Source organism: Oryctolagus cuniculus, chromosome 4, assembly GCF_964237555.1.
Source record: "Oryctolagus cuniculus chromosome 4, mOryCun1.1, whole genome shotgun sequence".
NCBI classification, from domain to species: Eukaryota; Metazoa; Chordata; class Mammalia; order Lagomorpha; family Leporidae; genus Oryctolagus; species Oryctolagus cuniculus.
This window is the reverse complement of record NC_091435.1, coordinates 107,195,033-107,215,072: the sequence shown is the minus strand read 5'-3', so window position 1 is coordinate 107,215,072 and position 20,040 is coordinate 107,195,033. Positions and strand designations below refer to the sequence as shown.

General features: G+C 39.1%; 1 protein-coding gene across 3 annotated transcripts in view; it reads right to left on the bottom strand.

The window, feature by feature from the left end:
• The window catches only part of SPATA16 (spermatogenesis associated 16), a 284,912-nt gene that overhangs the window by 93,874 nt on the left and 170,998 nt on the right, over nt 1-20,040 (bottom strand). For all 3 annotated transcript variants that reach the window (XM_002716430.5, XM_051859144.2, XM_070072508.1), the window contains one exon: nt 10,526-10,610. In XM_002716430.5, the coding sequence (XP_002716476.2) occupies nt 10,526-10,610 (85 nt within the window). The remainder of the gene's footprint in view (nt 1-10,525; nt 10,611-20,040) is intronic.

Here is a 20,040-nt window from a genome sequence, read left to right as displayed (position 1 = left end):
TACTAACAGAAGTGAAGCAGAGATTTGAACTTAGGCACTACATTATGAGATGTGAGTGTCCCAAGTATTGTTTCAACCATTGTACCAAATGGCTGCCCTGGAATCTAAGGTTTGAAACATTCCTTGAATGTCTCATGCAATTAGCCACTAACCAGTGTGTAAGAACACATGGGTGGCAGAGGTCCAAATGTTCAGGCCATCTTCTGCTGTTTTTCCCAGGCCAATAGCAGGGAGTTGGAGCAGAAGTGGAGCAGCTGGGACACAAACCAGTGCCTACATGGGGTGCCAGTGTCAGAGTCGGTGGCTTTACCAGCTATGCTACAACACTGGCTCCCCAAAATATGTTTTGCTAAAGATAATAACAAATGTCTCTGGTTCTCTGATGTTACTGTATATGTAATTTCACGCTGAATATTTAATTTTTATTATGAGGCTTAGATATCATAAAATTTTGCCACATAAATGACTGACATTGGAATGATTTTGCAATATCAAGAAGAAAAACAAAGAATAGGAGAGAACAAGATAGTCTCATTATTAGTCTAAGTATATCAATTTATGTCCACATTAAGTTGCCTGTATCATTCTTTGGTCAGTGCAGGGAAATCTCTCAGCTTTCCACTGCCTTGATTGCCATGTTTGAAAGAAGGTCCTAACCAAAACTGTGGCACTTGCTTGGAGGCTCCTATTAGCCCAGAAACCAAACCTGAAACACTCTGCTGGAAATATGCAACCTTCTCTAAATATTCTGCTGATCCCCAAACTCAACTGAAGCACAAAAAATGTCAACAACTGTGAACTTTTTTTTTTTTTTTTTTTTGACAGGCAGAGTGGATAGTGAGAGAGAGAGAGACAGAGAGAAAGGTCTTCCTTTGCCGTTGGTTCACCCTCCAATGGCCGCCGCGGCCAGCGCACCGCGCTGATCCGATGGCAGGAGCCAGGAGCCAGGTGCTTTTCCTGGTCTCCCATGGGGTGCAGGGCCCAAGCACCTGGGCCATCCTCCACTGCACTCCCTGGCCACAGCAGAGAGCTGGCCTGGAAGAGGGGCAACCGGGACAGAATCCGGTGCCCCAACCGGGACTAGAACCCGGTGTGCCGGCGCCGCTAGGCGGAGGATTAGCCTAGTGAGCCGCGGCGCCGGCTAACAACTGTGAACTTAATACACATGCACATATTCGCAGAAAAGTGTTCATTAAATTCATAGTCACTGAGTTTTTAAATCATAAAACAGTGATACCAAAATATTCTCATGTCAGATTTGATTGGTTTTATGTCAAGCTAATATTTGATTTGACTGATTGATTCAACAAATATTTATTGAACTGCTCTTTGGAAAGTACTTTGATGGTACCATGGTAGAAAAATGGATTAATGAGAACTAGCACATAGGTGAAACATCTTAGAGTCTAGTAGTTCTTCTTGGTAAAATTTCACGCTAGAATATATTTTCCTTGAAGACAAGGTCATGTCTATATTCTTTGCCCCAGTGCCTTATGTACAAGCACTCAATAAATATTTGTTGAATAAATAGGAATGAAAAACTCAATTTTAGAGCAAAAAGAAAGGTATACAGTGGCTTAAAAACAATCTGGACACATTGGGTTGGGAAAGTTTCTAGCTTGCATCACTACAATGCAGATCACAGAGGCAGTAGAAGACAAACATATCCAGGGTGCTATTTTTTACTTTGAGTGTTGGAGGTAGCAGATGTCTCCTGTTAGGTCCAATACCAAAGAAAAATGGGTTGTTTCAACAGAGAGCATCAAGTAAATGGAAGGAGTAGTGCATGGGTCTCAACTTGTGGCTTATACACCCTTGAAGCCCAGGAGAAAAGTATGAGGGGCCCATAGACTGAACACCATCCTCTTTACACATGTGGCTGGGAAAAATCTTTCATTTTCAGTGCAGCCAGTGCCTGTTTTTGTCCTTTGGGAGTAGATTAATTACACCAAAGAAATACTTCTTTTTGGTGAGCTGCCTTTGGAAGCCATCTAGGCCATTGATAATTTTGAGATGGGGAGCATTTCAGTGCCAACTACAACTTGAATCGGATGGGAAGTCTTGGTGTTCTCTGCACAGATGGAAGGCTTGTGAAGTTGGCACTGTCTCAGCCTTTGCTGTTTCACCGAGGAAAGATGCTCCACATGTCAGGCTTTCTACATGGGCCTGTGTTGGTGTCAACAGCTTTTCCAACAATCCCCAAAGAGGTCTTCCCAGTACTGTGAATGTCTTCAAGTTCCTCAGAGCCAAGAGCTCAAATCAGTGCCTTTTCAGGAGAGCTTTGTCAAGATACAAGAGCACACCAGGACTAGCTTTACAATGGCAGATAATTAGCCACATAAAGGAGGCAAATCTTTTGATTGGAAATTCTGGTTATTATCAGTGGTGCTGCTCAAAGGCCATAAGATTTTTTGGCTAAGCAACTAGTTTGAATGAGGTGGCAGGAGTCAAATGACAGCATGAGTTTTCCAACACTGGATCAGATACTGATAGCCTTGAGAGTTTGCAGGGACAAAAATCTACAGACACCTGTCAAGTGGCTCCTTTCTTATGAAGTTCTCTTTCGTCCAAACTTAAATTTGAAATAAATTGATATATAGACCTAACAAAGGTGACCTTATTGACTTGAGGACAAAAGAAATGATAAACATTAATTCTAGTGGAAAATTTTGGTATTTCTTTTTTTAAAGATTTATTTATTTATTTGAGAGAGAGAGAGAGAGAGAGAGAGAGAGAGAGAGAGAGAGAAACTTCCATTTATACTCAAAATGGCAATAACAACCAGTGGCATGGCCAGGAGTCAGGACTTCTATCTGGGTTTCTCAAACAGGTGGCAGGGGCCCAAGCACTTGGGCCATCTCTGTTGCTTTCACAGGCACATTCGCAGGGAGTTGGGTCGAAAGTGGAGGACTTCAGAAGTGGGACTCAATTCAGAACCGAGATATGAGATGCCAACTTCACAAGCGGTGGCTTAACCTGCTGTGCCACCACAATGCCAGCCCCAGATTTTAGTATTTCTTGACAAGTGCTTACCCATATGAAGTATTCTGAGCTCCAGGAGCTCTGGCTCTATTTGATATTAGAGACTTTGTGAATGAGAGCATTAACCATTATTGCCATTAAAATGAAATATCAAAATGGATGTGATATCAAATCTTTCAATTTCTTATTCCAGAAGAATCACAACATCTTTTTCACAGAAGCAAAAAGGCCATACTTTTTGGTAAATGCTGCTTTGGTGTTGTGACTCTGTGTAGATCAATTACCAATATGATGAGACAAATAGTAAGCACATTTTTGTGTGTGCATATATTTATGAGCATTGTTTTAGATGGATACGTGTAAATTGAATCAGATGTTCAGAAGGTCAGGGGTTGTGGATTGACTAAAAATGAAGAAAAAAGGAACAATTTAGGTGGGGGAATGAACTGATAAGGCAGCTTCTCTCTGTTTTGTGGGGTTTCTCTGCAATTGTTTTGTGAGAGTTCTGTAACAAAGTCAGCTGTTATCTCCTTTTTCACTCCATTTTGCTGAGAAGTGCAGACTAGAGTTGGCTCTGTTACTTACATCATAGAAGAAAAAGCTTCACAACAGACAACCTTTGTGGTAGAGAACATGACTGAAAATGAAGGCCGGAGAATGGGACAGGGGAGTGGATGAAAAGGAAAGCATGCTTGTTTGTTTTTCTGATGTTATTAAATCTCGCCATGGATCTAAAGGGCAGTAGCTTGGGTAATGGGCTAGAATTTACTATAAACTTATTATAACAATATTACTTTAGGACCAATATATAAAAGCCATAAGGTAGCTGCTTCAAAGTAGCTAATTGTCAGCTTTGTTAGGTACTTCCCATTCTTCTAATTAATTCGGAATTATGATGAGGCCTTGAGGTGTTCTCTGGGAGGCTGGCTGATGACAGAAGACCAGGCATTGGGTTGTAGAGGCATTACTTGAAATACAGTCATCACAATTTATTTTCAATCCTCTCCAGCTCTGTAGAGGTGATGTTATTATAGAATAACATGTGCAAACACTTTGATTCAGAGTGATATATCCCAGTGTGAGCTGTCATACAGAATAGAGCTTTATGCCATTTTCTTTCCTTGCTGGGTTGATGATACGAAAAATATTCCTAATACAATTGAAAGGTGTTCTTAAATTCACCAAAGCAAAGGTCTGTTCTTTTGCATCTAAGAGTTCCTAAGTCTCTAATCGAGAGTAGATGCACTCTAGTTGTTAAATTTTACATTCTCAAAGTTCTTATTTCCTGTTTAAGATGTCTTTTTTTTAAACTTTTATTTAATGAATATAAATTTCCAAAGTACGGCTTATGATTTACAATGGCTTCCCCCCCATAACGTCCCTCCCACCCACAACCCTCCCCTTTCCCATTCCCTCTCCCCTTCCATTCACATCAAGATTCATTTTCAATTCTCTTTATATACAGAAGATCAGTTTAGCATACATTAAGTAAAGATTTCAAAAGTTTGCTCCCACACAGAAACATAAAGTGAAAAATAATAGATGATTTTTTAAATGATGATGAAATCAGATCAGACCTATTGTCATGTTTAATCCCAGCGAGAGTCAAGTTGGGAATTGATAATTTCTTCTTCTTTTTTTTTTTTTTTAACAGAAGATCAGTTTAGTATAATTAAGTAAAGATTTAAACAGTTTGCACCCCCATAGAAACACAAAGTGAAATATACTGTTTGAGTACTTGTTATAGCATTAAGCCTCAATGTACAGCACATTAAGGACAGAGATCCTACATGAGGAGTAAGTGCATAGTGACTCCTGTTGTTGACTTTACAAATTGACACTCCTGTTTGTGGCATCAGTAATCTCCCTATGCACCAGTCATGAGTTTCCAAGGCTATGGAAGCCTTTTGAGTTCTCCGACTCTTATCTTGTTTAGACAAGGTCATAGTCAAAGTGGAGGTTCTCTCCTCCCTTCAGAGAAAGGTACCTCCTTCTTTGAAGACCTGTTCTTTCCACTGGGATCTCACTCACAGAGATCTTTCATTTAGGTTTTTTTTTTTTTTTTTTTTTTTTTCCCAGAGTGTCTTGGCTTTCCATGCCTGAAATACTCTCATGGGCTTTTCAACCAGATCCGCATGCCTTAAGGGCTGATTCTGAGGCCAGAGTGCTGTTTAGGACATCCGCCATTCTATGAGTCTGCTGAGTATCTCGCTTCCCATGTTGGATCACTCTCCCCTTTATTTATTCTATCGGTTAGTATTAGCAGGTACTAGACTTGTTTATGTGCTCCCTTTGACTCTTAGTCCTTTCATTATGATCAATTGTGAACTGAAATTGATCACTTGGACTAGTGAATGGCATTGGTACATGCCACCTTGATGGGATTAAGTTGGAGTCCCCTGGTATGTTTCTAACTCTACCATTTGGGGCAAGTCAGCTTGAGCATGTCCCAAATTGTACATCTTTTCCCTCTCTTATCCCCACTCTTATGTTTAACAGGGATCACATCTCAGTTAAATTTCAACACTTAAGAATAACTGTGTATTAATTACAGAATTAAACCAGTCATATTAAGTAGAACAGACAAAAAAACTACTAAGAGGGATAATGTATTAAGTTGTTCATTGACAGTCAGGGCTATGCTGATCAAGTCACCGTTTCTCATAGTGTCCATTTCACTTCAACAGGTTTCCTTTTTGGTGTTCAGTCAGTTGTCACCAATCAGGGAGAACATATGGAATTTGTCCCTTTGGGACTGGCTTATTTCACTCAGCATGATGTGTTCCAGATTCCTCCATTTTGTTGCAAATGACTGGATTTTGTTGTTTCTTACAGCGGTATAGTATTCTAAAGAGTACATATCCCATAATTTCTTTATCCAGTCTACCGTTGATGGGCATTTAGGTTGGTTCCAGGTCTTGGCTGTTGTGAATTGTGCTGCAATAAACATTAGGGTGCAGACCGCTTTTTTGTTTGCCAATTTAAACTCCTTTGGGTAAATTCCAAGGAGTGGGATGGCTGGGTCGAACGGTAGGGTTATATTCAGATTTCTGAGGAATCTCCAGACTGACTTCCATAGTGGCTTGACCAGTTTGCATTCCCACCAACAGTGGGTTAGTGTCCCTTTTCCCCCACATCCTCTCCAGCATCTGTTGTTGGTATATTTCTGTATGTGAGCCATTCTAACCGGGGTGAGGTGAAACCTCATTGTGGTTTTGGTCTGCATTTCCCTGATTGCTAGTGACCTTGAACATTTTTTCATGTGTCTGTTGGCCATTTGGATTTCCTCTTTTGAAAAATGTCTATTGAGGTCCTTGGCCCATCTCTTAAGTGGGTTGTCTTTTTAAAATTTTTTATTAATATAAAGAGAACAGATTTCAAAATCTCTGTATAAGAATAACCCACCTGAAAGGGTAAGGATTTTATATGACTGAAAAGAAAGATACATAGTAACTTCTTAACTTACAAAGGTGATGAAAATAGGGCCTATCTATTCAATCTTAGTGGATGTCTACAAATATACATGCAGGTTCCATGTCTAGTGTGTGATGTTTGGGGGACATTCTCAAATTCATCAGTGTAATTGCCCAGGTGGATTGTGAATTAGGGCAGCTATATCTTTAAAGATAGCATGGATTGGACACTCCCTGGTAAAGGCTGAAGACCCCTCTGTGATTTAAGACAGAACAAGGTATAGGGGAGATGTGTACATTTAAATCAAGAACAGGGAGAAGCTGTGTAGTGGAAGTAACAGTATAAAGATTGAGATAATGGGGTGTGATGGTGGGATTAGAAAGTTTTAGTAGAGCGAATTGATCTACAAGTTGCAACTTATATTATGCTGTTTCCCCTTTCCCTTAAAATTTGTGACATTATATCATTATGTTTGGATGTGCCTAACAATCTGGATGAGAGTGTAATGCTAGCTTTTTTTTTTTTTTTTTTTTTTTTTTTTTTTTTTTTTAATGGCAGTTCAAGCAGAATCCCAGCTTAGATAGTTCTCAGATTGAAGCCAAGAGAAGTTATTTATTACCTTTGGGTCTGTTGATTTATTTTTATTTTTATTTTTTTTTATTTGACAAGTAGAGTTAGATAGTGAGAGAGAGAGACAGAGAGAAAGGTCTTCCTTCTGTTGGTTCACCCCTGAAATGGCACAGCGCTGTGCCGATCCGAAGCCAGGAGCCAGGTGCTTCTTCCTGGTCTCCCATGCGGGTCCAAGGGCCCAAGAACTTGGGCCATCCTCCACTGCCTTCCCGGGCCACAGCAGAGAGCTGGGCTGGAAGAGGAGCAACCGGGACTAGAACCCAGTGCCCATATGGGAAGCCAGCGTCACAGGCGGAGGATTAGCCAATTGAGCCACGGCACTGGCCCCGCTAACTTGGTTTTAAGAACAGACCCTTTCAAACACTTTTTGCTAGTCATCCCTCACTGTATAATTGAAGTTCCTCTGGGGAACAGCTTGTCCTGGGGTTGGGAAACTACTTGTGCTGGAACTTGTGCTGGAGCAAAAGTTCTTACAGACATATGCTCTTTTCCAATATACCAATTTACTTAAATTAAAAGAGAAAAAGAGAATACAGAGAGAAATATGGGTTTTTAATGAACTTATTCATTTACTTTTTATTTATTTGAAAGGGAGAGAGAGAGAGATAATGTGAGGAGAGGTCTTCTAGCCATTGATTCAAATGTCCACAGCAGCCAGGGCAAGGTCATGCCAAAGCCAGAAGCCTGGAACTCAACTCTGGTATCTTATGGGGGTACAGAGACCCAACTACCTGGAGCGTTACTTGTTGCCTCCCAGGGTATGCGTTAGCTGGAAGCTGAAATGGGGAGTGGACCCAAGACTCAAACCAGGCACTATAATATGGGATGTGGGTATCCCAAGCGGTGTCTTAAGCACTATGCTGAATTCTTGCCCAAAGAAGTATTTTTTTTAAATCCTTTATTAATGCAGAAGAGGAAAATGATGCATTTGTTGTATTACTTTTTAGACTGCAAACATGCAATCATTGCTACATGGATATTATTTTCTTTTTGTAAAGAAAGACTTTTATTTTTTACTTATTTGAAATGCAGGGTGATATGTGATAGGGGATGGATTAAGAGAGGGAGGAAGGGAGAAAGAGAGAGAGAGAGAGAGAGGTCTTTTATATGCCAGTTTACTCTTCAAATGGGCACAATAACCAGGCAGGGAAGGGCAAGGTTGAAGCCAGGAAGTCAGGAGCCATGAGCCAAGAGCCAGGAGCCAAGAGCCAGGAGCCAGGACCTTCTTCTGGGTCTTCTATCTGGGTAGCAGGGGCCCAAGCACTTGGGACATCTTTTGCTTTTCCAAACCCTCTACAAGGGAACACAAACTGGGACACAAACTGGCACCCATATGAGATGCTGGCATTGTAGGTGGAGGCTTAACCCACTATGCCACAACATTGGCCCCAGTAATTATTGTTTCTAAAACTGATCAAGTCTGCCCACTAAACTAGGTTCTTTTGCATTTTACCCATTAAACCTCTTACTTGTGAAGTATTAAAGCTTTTTACTATAATGTAAATTTATAATACGTTATCTCAAAAACTAAAAAAAAAAACAGAAAGGGAGAAGGAAGGTAGGTGGAAAGGAGAGAGGGAGAGGTGAGGAAGGGAAAATCATTATGTTCTTAGAATTGTATCTACAAATCATATTGAATCTGTTAAAAGTTAATTAAAAATTAAAATAAAAAATAAAAAAATCTGATCAAGTAACAAAATTTTAATCTCAAAAAAGTATTGATTTTCTGACTTTAAGACTTTCCTCAAGGAATCGGGAACGTACAAACAGTAGTAGTTGCTTATAAGCTTGTGAATATCTTGTAAAGAATTACTCAATATGACAAAGAAGCAAATGTTATGGGCAGGAAGAGGACATTTTATTAAAGGATTTCAGAGTTTTTTTGAGGAAAAGAATTGAATCTTGAGAATTGACAAATACTACATCCCTACTGAATGTCTGACTGAATTTATTCATTCATTAAGTAAACATATATTGAGTATCTACTTCCTACATTGAACTAAGAAAAATAAAATAGATCCAATGTTGTTCTAACCCAAGACAAATTAAGAGGTTGAAATCTTTGTAAATAAAAGTATTTCTTGTTTGTTTTAGCTTTCAAAGAACATCGATAATCCTGTTTCATTTATATATCAAACTAAGAAAATAAGCTCCACGGAGCCAGCATTGTGGCACAGTGGATCACACTGCTGTTTGTGACACTGCCATCCCATATGAGAATGTAGTTTGAGTACTGTGTACTTAGTTTCTGATCCAGCTTCCTGCTAACATGCTCTGACTTTAAGTACATCTTAAAGTAAAAACAATAATTACACGTCTCAAGTATAGTAGGGCTAATTTAGAATTTTTTTATAGTAGGTAAATTGGGCTCCAAATATTTTGGAGGCACTATATAAATTACTGGAAGTTTTATGTGATGAACCTAGTACTTTTCTGCCTATTAAAAGATAACAAGTAATATACAGAGACAGAAAATTAAGGGTCAAGATACAATAGTGAAAATATGGGAAAAATCAGAAAGCATCAAATGGTTTTTGGTTTAGCATATTTTGTTCTAGTTGGTTCTCAATGGTCATATTCAACCAAATCAAATACCCTGAATTACAAGGAAAAAATTCCACACCATCTGGAGAAGGTATGATATAGAGGACAGAGTTTGCTTTTGCAGCTGATTTTCAAATATTGGAAAATTTTCATTTGAAAATGGGTTACCATTTGGTCCATATGGCCCCATTGGGAGCCACTGGATGAAAATTCTTAGAAAGGAGAAAGCCACTTTAAATGAGGAAAGCAGTATAATAATTAGCAATTTTTTCTTTTGGTTGAGCAAGTGAATTATTTTTGGGTACATTTCTGTAGAAGTATATTGACAACTTGAGGAAGATGGGGCATGAGCAGACTTGTGTATTATGAAAGAGAAGAAGCTCATAAATTCTAGATTCTGTTTATAACTGTAAGAAATTGTCACTCTTTTCTTGGCATAAAAGTGATCTTTGGCATCACTTCTTGATGCCATTTTGAATAATAAATGAGAAAGACGATCTGTGGTTTGTTATCTGTTAAGTGTTTCAAAGAGTAAATGTTACCCAACAAATGCATCTGATCTTTGCATCTTCCTTTGTTATATAATTGACATTACTTCTAGCATCTGCTTTTATAGGTCATAGATCAATAAGAATCTCTGAAAATACAATGTTCATATTTTAAAGAATTATGTCATTATAGCAGCAGACCTGGGAAAAATAGTTCCTGGGATGTCTAAAATTTATAAGGGATTATAAAACTGAAGTATGGGCCAAGGGTTAACAACCTTGAATTTTACCCTTAAAATTAGTCTCAGGAAATCTACTTCATTATAAATACATTACTACTAGGTAGTGTCCTTCTGATTGATATGCCCATAGCTACCTTTTTCAGCAGTCTTTTAAGCACCAATCTTTCATTTTGGTTCTAAAAATGAAATGGGCCCCTCCTCCCTAGGTGGGACATCAATTTTTACCTGCCAATACAGTCTGATGAGCTTGCTCACACACTGTTCATTTCCTCCACCGAGCCAGAACATGTAGTCAGCAATCATGGCACTCCTAAGAACAAGAACATATTTTTTAAAATGAATTTATAGACGGCTGGATAACCATAGTGGGAAGTATATACAAACATTGAGGAAGAAGATTTTGTAATATTAAGCAAAACGTAAAACCTATTTTAGAATATGGAAAGCAGAGTTTTTTTTTTTTTTTTGTGGGGGTATCTAATCTAAAACTATAAGAGAAAAGCAACGAGCCATTTGTCTTCACAATGGTTTCCCTATTTTTACAGTATAAGACTATTTAAAGATGATGAAAGATTGCTTTGTTTGAGTTGTTTTATATTAAGAATTTATAGGGGCCAGCGCCGTGGCGCAGTGGGTTAAAGCCCCGGTCTGTAACACTGGCATCCCATATGGGTGCCGGTTCAAGACCCAGCTGCACTGCTCTCTGCTGTAGCCTGGGAAAGCAGTAGAAGATGGTCCAAGTCCTTGGGCTCCTGCACCCATGTGGGACACGGGGAAGAAGCTAGTGGCTTCCTGGCTTTGGATTGGCGGAGCTTCGGCCATTGTAGCCATTTGGGGAGTGAACCATCAATGGAAAACTTCTCTCTCTCTCTCTCTCTCTCTCTTTCTCTGCCTCTCCTCTCTCTGTGTAACTCTTACTTTCACGTAAAGAAATAAATCTTAAAAAAAAAAAGAATTTATAGAGGAGTTGGTGCTGTTGTGGGGGTATCTAATCTAAAACTATAAGAGAAAAGCAATGAGCCATGTGTTTTCCTATTTTTACAGTATAAGACTATTTAAAGATGATGAGAGATTGCTTTGCTTGAGTTGCTTTATATTAAGAATTTATAGAGGGTTTGGTTCTGTGGCACAGTGGGCTAAGCTTCCACCTGCATCCAATGTGGGTGCTGGTTCTTATCCCAGGTGCTTCTCTTCCGATCCAGCTCTCTGCTATGGCCTGGGAAAGCAGTAGAAGATGGTCTAAGTACTTGAGCCCCTGCACCCACGTGGGAGACCCGGAAGAAGCTCCTGGCTCCTGGCTTTCGATCAGCCCAGCTCCAGTCATTGCAGCTATTTGGGGAGTGAACCAGCAAATAGAAGACCTTTCTCTCTCTCTCTCTTTCTCTCTCTCTCTTTCTCTCCCTGTCTGTAATTTTTTTCTTTCAAATAAATACATAAAATCTTTTAAAAAATAAGTATTTAAAAATAGAATTTGTAGGATAATAGATTTTGTGAACTTTAAAATGCCTTTAAGCCTCATGTGGCATAGATAGGTAATTATTAGACTGGTATTTCAGTGCATCTCAGACTTTACCGAGTTAAAGTTATTCACCTCTGATGAAATTAGCTTTCTTAAAATTGAAAACAAAAAAAATCTCAAATTCAATGAATCATCCCCTCCCTTAAACTTTGTGTCTAATGGAATTGGCTTTAGTATCTGTTGTGCCCCACCACTGCATTAGTCTTATTAAGCTGAAGGGATATTAAAAACTATTGTGCAATGGATATTAATGCATTACTTAGCAGCCTTTGGAAAAACAGTTTACTTTTATGACTGTTTCTCTGCTAGGCCTCTCTATTTCTTTTCTCCAGAGATTCCAAATCCAATTAAATGTGACTAGAAGTAATTCGAAATTGTCACGTTAGCCAATTAAACATATAATAATCCAGTATACCTAATCACTAGTTCCAAAAGTTTATTTATTTAAGTAGAGCTATCACTGTGTACCTCTGAATGTTTCTCTTATCTCTGCCTGCAGATATGCGTTGTTTCTTGACACTATTGTGAATTGAATTAGAAATCTCCCTTCCCTAAACATAGGTTGTCTGAGGCACAGCAACTATAAACTTACGATAGTCCTCTGGCAAAAGAATTAAAACATTAAGATTCTTGCTCAGGACAGACCAAAATTAGATCTTGGAAAAAACCCAACAATGGCAGCAAACACCAGCATTTCGAGGATTACTTGGCTTGGTATTTTTCTTCTTACACATGTGGTGCTAGAAAAGAGTGGCACAGCAACATTTCAGAATAAATGATAACAATTTAACAATAACTAATCTCAGTGATGACATGGCTTGGATTCTTGAGTCCTCCTCCCACTAGCATTTGGATGTGTAAGTGTGGCAAAGTAAACCTGGCTTCACAAGGATGTGAAAACGTTTCCTCTGTCAAGGGCCATTTGGATACTGAAAACATCATTTGCAGGCCATATGAAATTATCAGCCTGTTATAGATTTACTGAAATTCAAGTCCTGCCTGTTTATGCCCTGGCAAGGCCAGACCAAATGATGTTCCCCTCCCCTGCAAGGGTAGGCAGGTTTTTACTGGAAGGGATCGGACTGAGAATTTCTCAGGCTTTGCAGGCCATGTGGTCTCACAATCACTCAACTTTGCCTTGTGGAAGCACCAATGTAAACAAATATGTGTGGCTGTGTTCCAATAAGGCTTTATTTATAGAAAACAGAGTACGCCAGATTTGAGGTATTTTGTCTAGCTCTGAGATAAACAAACGACTAAACCGAGCAACTAGGGGTACACATCGATGGAACTGTCAATCCTTAGTTAAATGTCAGCTTCCATATGAGTACATTATAGTCATAGGCCCCCTTCGCTATTCCACTTTACTTTTTTTTTCTTCAGGAACAATGTAAATTCTAAAATTACTAAGCAGATTTCAGAAAAGAAATTTCCAACCTTAAAACATGCAGAAAATATAAAAGATAATCCTGAATCACAGACACAGAGGCCAGGATTAAATGAAAGCTAAACTGACAGTTTCTATAATGTTAGTGATTGTCATCCTTGGATTGAAACAACCGTGAGAGGGAAGTAGACAGAGTACCATAATTGGTTTCTAGGGCTTTTCTGCATTCTTAGTGTTTCTGATGATCTTGTTTTGAGTTCAACATTGTAAAATTAGATGTTTTAGCATTTTTATTAATGATTTCCAAGAGTTACTTTTTTCCTGTAATGATGTGGTGTCAAATTGTTTGCTACAATCCAAAGTATAATTTTATTACACCTGGGGGCTCAAGTCTTTTTCTGAAGGAACATTGTTCCAAATTTATATTGAAACAGTGAAGAATTGAGAAGCACTGAAATTTGTTACCTGCCATACCTCAGTGAGGAACAATTATTATAAGAGTGAAAGAACAATAGTACTAAATAACAAAATGTGGTTTCCTAAAGCTACATATTTGCTGAGATATATTTTATAAGTATGATTCATATTAGGAACACAATTTAGATAGGTGTTGCTCCAACTCATTTTCTTCCCAGTGGAAATGGTTGCTATACTTTTACCACCCACCTTCCTTTGAATGGTTCTCTATCATAGCTCTGCCCTACAGCTCAGCCTTTATGAATCAGTAAAAGTCTATGGAAGATAACGAAAAGAGCATGGAAATAACATTATGCCATGCAATATTTGTGAAGCAAGAAACAGGGGTTTCTTTATCATGCTGAATTTATAAAGGGCAAAGATAATTAATTAATCAACCCACTGAACAACTGTAAGGCATCAAGTACCCTGAGGGGTCCTGGTTCTGGCATATTCAGCCCATGAATCAAATGTAAACAGTAAACCATCATTCTTCCCACTCTCCTGCAGGTACTGTTTACCATTAGATCAATATCCTAGGTGCTAGTCAACTTGATTCAGTGTTGCTTCTGTCTTTATTTCATTGTCATTTTTCTATTCATTTTACTTGTACTAATCTACTGACTATTGTAGCCACATTGGAACTGTAAAATCATGTTGGCCATACCCCCTTTCATCTGACAGTTGAGGGTTCAGTATCTGTCAGTTTTGAGCCTTTATTAAGTGTTAAGCACCACTTGAAGCACTGAAGATGGTCAAACGTGAACTCCACCTACCTAGCTCCTCACTAGATCTCATCCAACTGTGCCTACCCACAGGCTGCACCAGAAATGCTCTCACTCTCTGGTTTCCTTTCTCTTTCAATTTCTGCTGCTTTCCTGGAGCTAGCACACACACAGGCTGTTGTTTCTATCATCTTAAAACAAAATACCCCCAATGCATCTCTAGCCTCACTCCCCCTCCAGTTATTATGCTAATTATTTCCTTTGCAACAACACAAAAAACCCAAATCCCCAAAACTCTTTGAGGAGGAGCTTCGTCTGTGTCTCCTCTATGTGTTGTTTCTGTACCCCTGTTGTCCCTGGAACTCACTGCAGCAGGCCTTCCACTCCTCCCACTTCACTGAAGCTGCACTTGTCAGTGCTGCTGATGGTCTCACATTCCCACGTGCTGTGTCCCACTCTCGGTGCAAGCGATGCAATTGCTCATTCTCTCCTCCAACACACACGTTTCCTCTTGGATTTCAGATCTCTACTTTTTCTGGTTTCCCTCCTGTTTACTGGGTGCTCTTTTCAGCCTCTTTTCCTGACATCTCCTCATCTCTAACTTTGGCATACACAAAGAACAACGCATGGGCCGCTTCTTCCTATACTCCTTCCCTAGGTGAGCTAATCAGCTTCATGATTAGATCATAGACACCATCTACACATTGATAACCTCTTCCCAGAGCTCCTCCATCTTGTGGGAGCTGCCTTCTCCACATCTCTACTTTGATACTTTTTAGGAGTCAAACTTAATGTAACTACACTTGAGACTCTGAGCTTCCTTCTGATTCCTTCCCCAACTTCTAGTTGTTTTTTCCATCTTTTTGGTTTCTCATGGCAAGACCATTAAGTCCTCTCTTTCTCTCCGTTTCCCTGCTCATAATCTAAGGCAAAATCCTAGTCAGGTTATCTTTAACCCACATAAGAATTCTGCTACTTCTCAGTGTCTCCAGCATTACCATCTGGTCCAAAGTCTCTCAAATAGCTTATTGCAACAGCCTCCAAATTGGGCTCCCTGCTTCTCCATCGCCTTATTCTCAACACAGCAGCCAGAATGATGCTATTAAAATTTGTGTGCCAGAGCAGGCCACTTCTGTGCTCAAAGCTGCAAAGCTTTCCTGTCCCTCTTGGGGTAAAACCTGAAGTTGATATAATGGCATTTGACTCTTGGGCCATCTGGTCACAGGTTAATTTTTTTTTAAAAGAAGATTTGTTTATTTGAAAGTTACAGTTACACAGAGAGAGGAAGAGAAGAGAGAGAGAGAGAGATCACCCATCCGCTGGTTCACTATCCAAATAGCTGCAACAGCCAGGGCTGGGCCAGGTGGAAGCCAGCAGCCAGGAACTGCTTCTGGGTCTCCCACGTGAGTGCAGCTGCCCATGCTCTTGAGCCATCCTCTGCTGCTTTCCCAGGCCATACGGGATGTCCATGCCAGTGTTGTAGGTGGAAGATTAACTACCACTAACTATTATTAGTTTTAACCATCTTTATTGTCTTCTATTGCAGGGCTCAGCAAACTATGACCTATGGGCCAAATCTGATTTGCCACCTGTGTTTATAAATAAAGTTTTAATGGTCATTAAGTGTTCATTAAAGTTAATAAATTAATACTCACTGATTCATATATTATTTATGTATTATCTCTGACTTTTCATTCTGTAATAGAAGAGTTGCATTGTTGTGACAGTGATCCTATGGTTCATAAAACCTAACATGGAATGTACACTCTCTGAAGGCAGGGATTTTTGTTTTACTCACTCCTCTACCCCCTAGAGAGCCTAAAATAGAACCTGGCAGAGTAGTCACATAGTAAATATTAGTTGAATTAATGATTAAATTTATTTAAACATAAAAAATAAATTACATGCTAACAAGAACCTGAGGCTAACAGAGTTAGATAGCTTACTACTATTCTAACACAAGCAGATTGGCCCTCGGGCTATCTCACTGGCCATAATTAGCAGAATGCTTTTGTAGTAGGGGTGGCATAATAATGGAGTGACAATCTAATCTGTCCAACATGGAATCCAATAAAATGAAAGCTTAGTCAATGCAAATAGATGCTGATGTAGTTACTATACAAATTTAAGAGAAAAGGTACCAGGAAGCACATTGGTCACATGTGTAGTATCTAAAATTATTTTTAACATGATACCTTCAGTCATGTGTCCATAATTATTGCTTTCTTACAAGCAATTCTGCTAGCATTTTGATACCCATGTTTGAATTCATTTTATAAAATTGTTTCTGAAGCCACATTTCATTTATTTAATACATCTGTTATATGTAAAAGGATCAGAATGTGACTTTTTAAAATATGCATTTAAAAAGAAAAATTTTTTATGTCATGAATTCGGCATTTTGTGAGCCAACTCCTGCTCCTGTAGAGTGGGAAATACACAGTAAAAGGATCTGGTATGTTAGTGTTAATGAAATAGGTACTAGCTTCATTTTCCAACTGAATACCATGAGAGAATCATGAGTATAAGCAAATTCATGCCAGGTGATTTCACAGACTGAATATTTCTAAATCCATGGTATGATTCTAAGAGTATGAGACTATACTATTGACATTTCTCAAGGCCTCTGTTCAGATTCACAATTTATAACATTTCTATTCAGTGTGGCCACATGGTGGTGTAAAACAATAAGCTATGGGTAAACAAAAGAAAATCATTGCACACCCTAAGCTGTATGGTCTCCTCGGACTGACTGGCTGAGACCTTGAAAAGTCATTCCGTTCATCACCTTGCCTTCAGGCAGGATCATACTTAAACCTTTCAAATGAGACTGATGAGAATCTATTCCGTTTTAAAGACCTCGCAGAAGGACACTGCTCTCCTTTCCTCATTGAGTCTCGAGTTTCACCGCCATAAATAGCATCTTCTGCAGTTTCAGTCAGTTGACTTTAGTTCTCTGTTCAGTATTAATGTAGCCCAGCTAGGCCTTACCCCTACCTTACCCTAAGAAGAGTAGTTCTTAATATCTTTCCAATAATTTATTAATCTTCTCTTCCCTAGGTTACTTAATTAACCAAAGTTGCTTTAATCTTTCTCCGTGGATCTTCTTTACTTGTCATTAGTTTCACAGTTGTCTTTTCTACTTGTTGAGTTCCTCCTTTTTTACCTTCTGCAAACTGACCTCTCCCAAACATCCAAGGATAACCTCATGGTCTTTGTGCACAGCTGGCTCTTTGACGTAACTAGTTGTTAGGTACTTCTTAGAAGCGAGAGCATTGGGTAGTTCTGACACAGATCCTTCATTATCCAACTACAGAACTCTTATCAACATACTTAGGAAGTTGTTTCTTACCCCTGAACTCGAAAACTCAAACAGCATTTGTATTGTCATTAATTTTAGTTGAATTAATATTGATGCAGAGTACATAGTCCTTTTGAACATAAGTACACACTGATAGGAAAGAGAAGGCATTCTGATTGTGAGATGAGCCGAACTAGCAAATTCACCCAAGGAAACACAGACGTGCATTCAGAGAGGAAGCACTGTTTTGCAGGCTCACACATTTTCCATACAGCAGTCAGGCACAGCGCTCTTTTAAAAATGTAAACAAATTACCTCAAATGAAATGCAGACTCCGGTGGTGGTCTGCAGCTCTCCAATCAGCCATGCCTGTGTTCCTCTTCAGCACATTTCCCATCTCCCAGAGGTCACACTTCCGTGCCATACTACTCCTCAACCTGAACCTTATCCTTTTCTGCATACACTTTACATTTTATAACATCTTGTGAGTTTATTTGCGCACTGCCTTCTTTTCCTAGATTGGCGCCATCTAATATGGTAGCCTCCAGGCTTATGCAGCTATTTATACTGAAATGAATTAAAATTTCAATTTAAAATGCAGACTTTCAAGCATACTGGCACATGTCAGGTGCTCAGTGGTCACCTGCAGCAAGTGACTGCCCTTCTGAACGGCAGAGAACATTCTCTTCATCACTGCATGAGGTATTGCAAGCCCTGATCTAACTGTTTGCCACAGGAGGCTACCACTGCTGTACAATTCCTGGTAAATGGTATATGTTCAAAATCTTTTCTACTCCCCCGCTCCTCCAAACAACACAAGTTTATTATCTGAAGGTTCTAAGGTTGGAAGTTTAATATAGCTCTTACAGGATTAAAATCAAGGTGTCAGCAGAGCTGCATTCCCCTCTGGATGACTGATGGGAGAAAAGTGTCCACAGGCTGCCTGGATTCCTGGTGTGACAATGGTTTGTGGCCCCTTTGCATCAGCAACCCTGCATCTGACCACTCTGTCATCACAGCCTGCTGTCTTCGGAACTCAGCTGGAAAAGGTTCTCTGATTTAATGTGCATGTGAGTCGATGAGGGACTCTGGACAATCCAGGGCAAGGCTCCTCCTCCCAGGGCTTTAGCCTTCATCACATCTTTAAACTCTCTTTGCCTGGGGTGGGAGTTGTGGTGCTGCAGGGTAGGCAGCTGCTGGGGATGTCCTCATTCATTATTAGAGTGGTGGTTTACATTGACTACTCTGTGCTGCTGCTGCTTTTTATAAAATGTAAATTAGTTATTAACAGATTCAATATAGCTTGTAGATACAGTTCTAAGAATATAATGATGTTCCCTTCTTTCCTGTTCCTCCCCTTTCCTCCCTCCCATCCTCCTTCCTTCTCCCTTTCTGTGTTTTTTTCTTCTTTTTTTAGTTTTTGAGATAACGTATTTTAAATTTACATTACAGTAAAAGGCTTAAGGCTTCAACAAATAAAAAGTTTAACAAGTAAAAGGCAAAAGACCCTAGTTAAGTGGGAATATAGACAATGGCTACAAACTATAATTGAATGGAAAAATGACCATTTCAACCCATCTACAGCAAATTTTAAAGTAACCACAGATCATTAAAACTATAGTAGTATAGCATTCTTAACCATTGATTTGACAAAGATATAAAACAAAATTTTACAAAACTGTGTTTGCTGTGATACTGGAATACACAGGATTTTTTTTTGTTTTTTAAAAAAATTTAGTTCCCAAATATAGGGGAGAAATATGTGGTACTTGCCTTTCTGTGTCTGGCTTATTAAACTGAATATGATGTCTTCCAGTTGCAGCCACTTTGATGCAATTGGTAAAATTTCATTCTTTTTATAGATGAATAATATATACACAAAGAATTGTGTATATATATAGCACATTTTCTTTATCTATTCATATGATGATAGACACCTTGGTTGGTTCCATACTTTGGATACTGTGAAGAGTACTGTTATAAACATGGTGGTGCAGGTATTTCTTTGATACAATGTGTTCATGTCTTTTGGATATTGTGGGATTGCTGGATCACATGGCAAATCTACTTCTCATTTTTTAAAGAAATCTCCATACGGTTTCCCACAGTGGCTGCACTAATTTACATTCCCACCAACAGTGTAGAAGTGTTTTCCTTTTTCCACATCCTCACCAGCATCTGTTACTCTTTTGGACTTTAGCCATTCAGATGGGGTGGGGTATTATCTCATCATGGGTTTGATTTGCATTTCCCTGATGGCTACTGATGTTGAGCATTTTTTCATATATTTGTTGGCCATTTGTATGTATTCTTTTGGGAACTATCCTTGAGGTCCTTTGCACATTTCCTAAC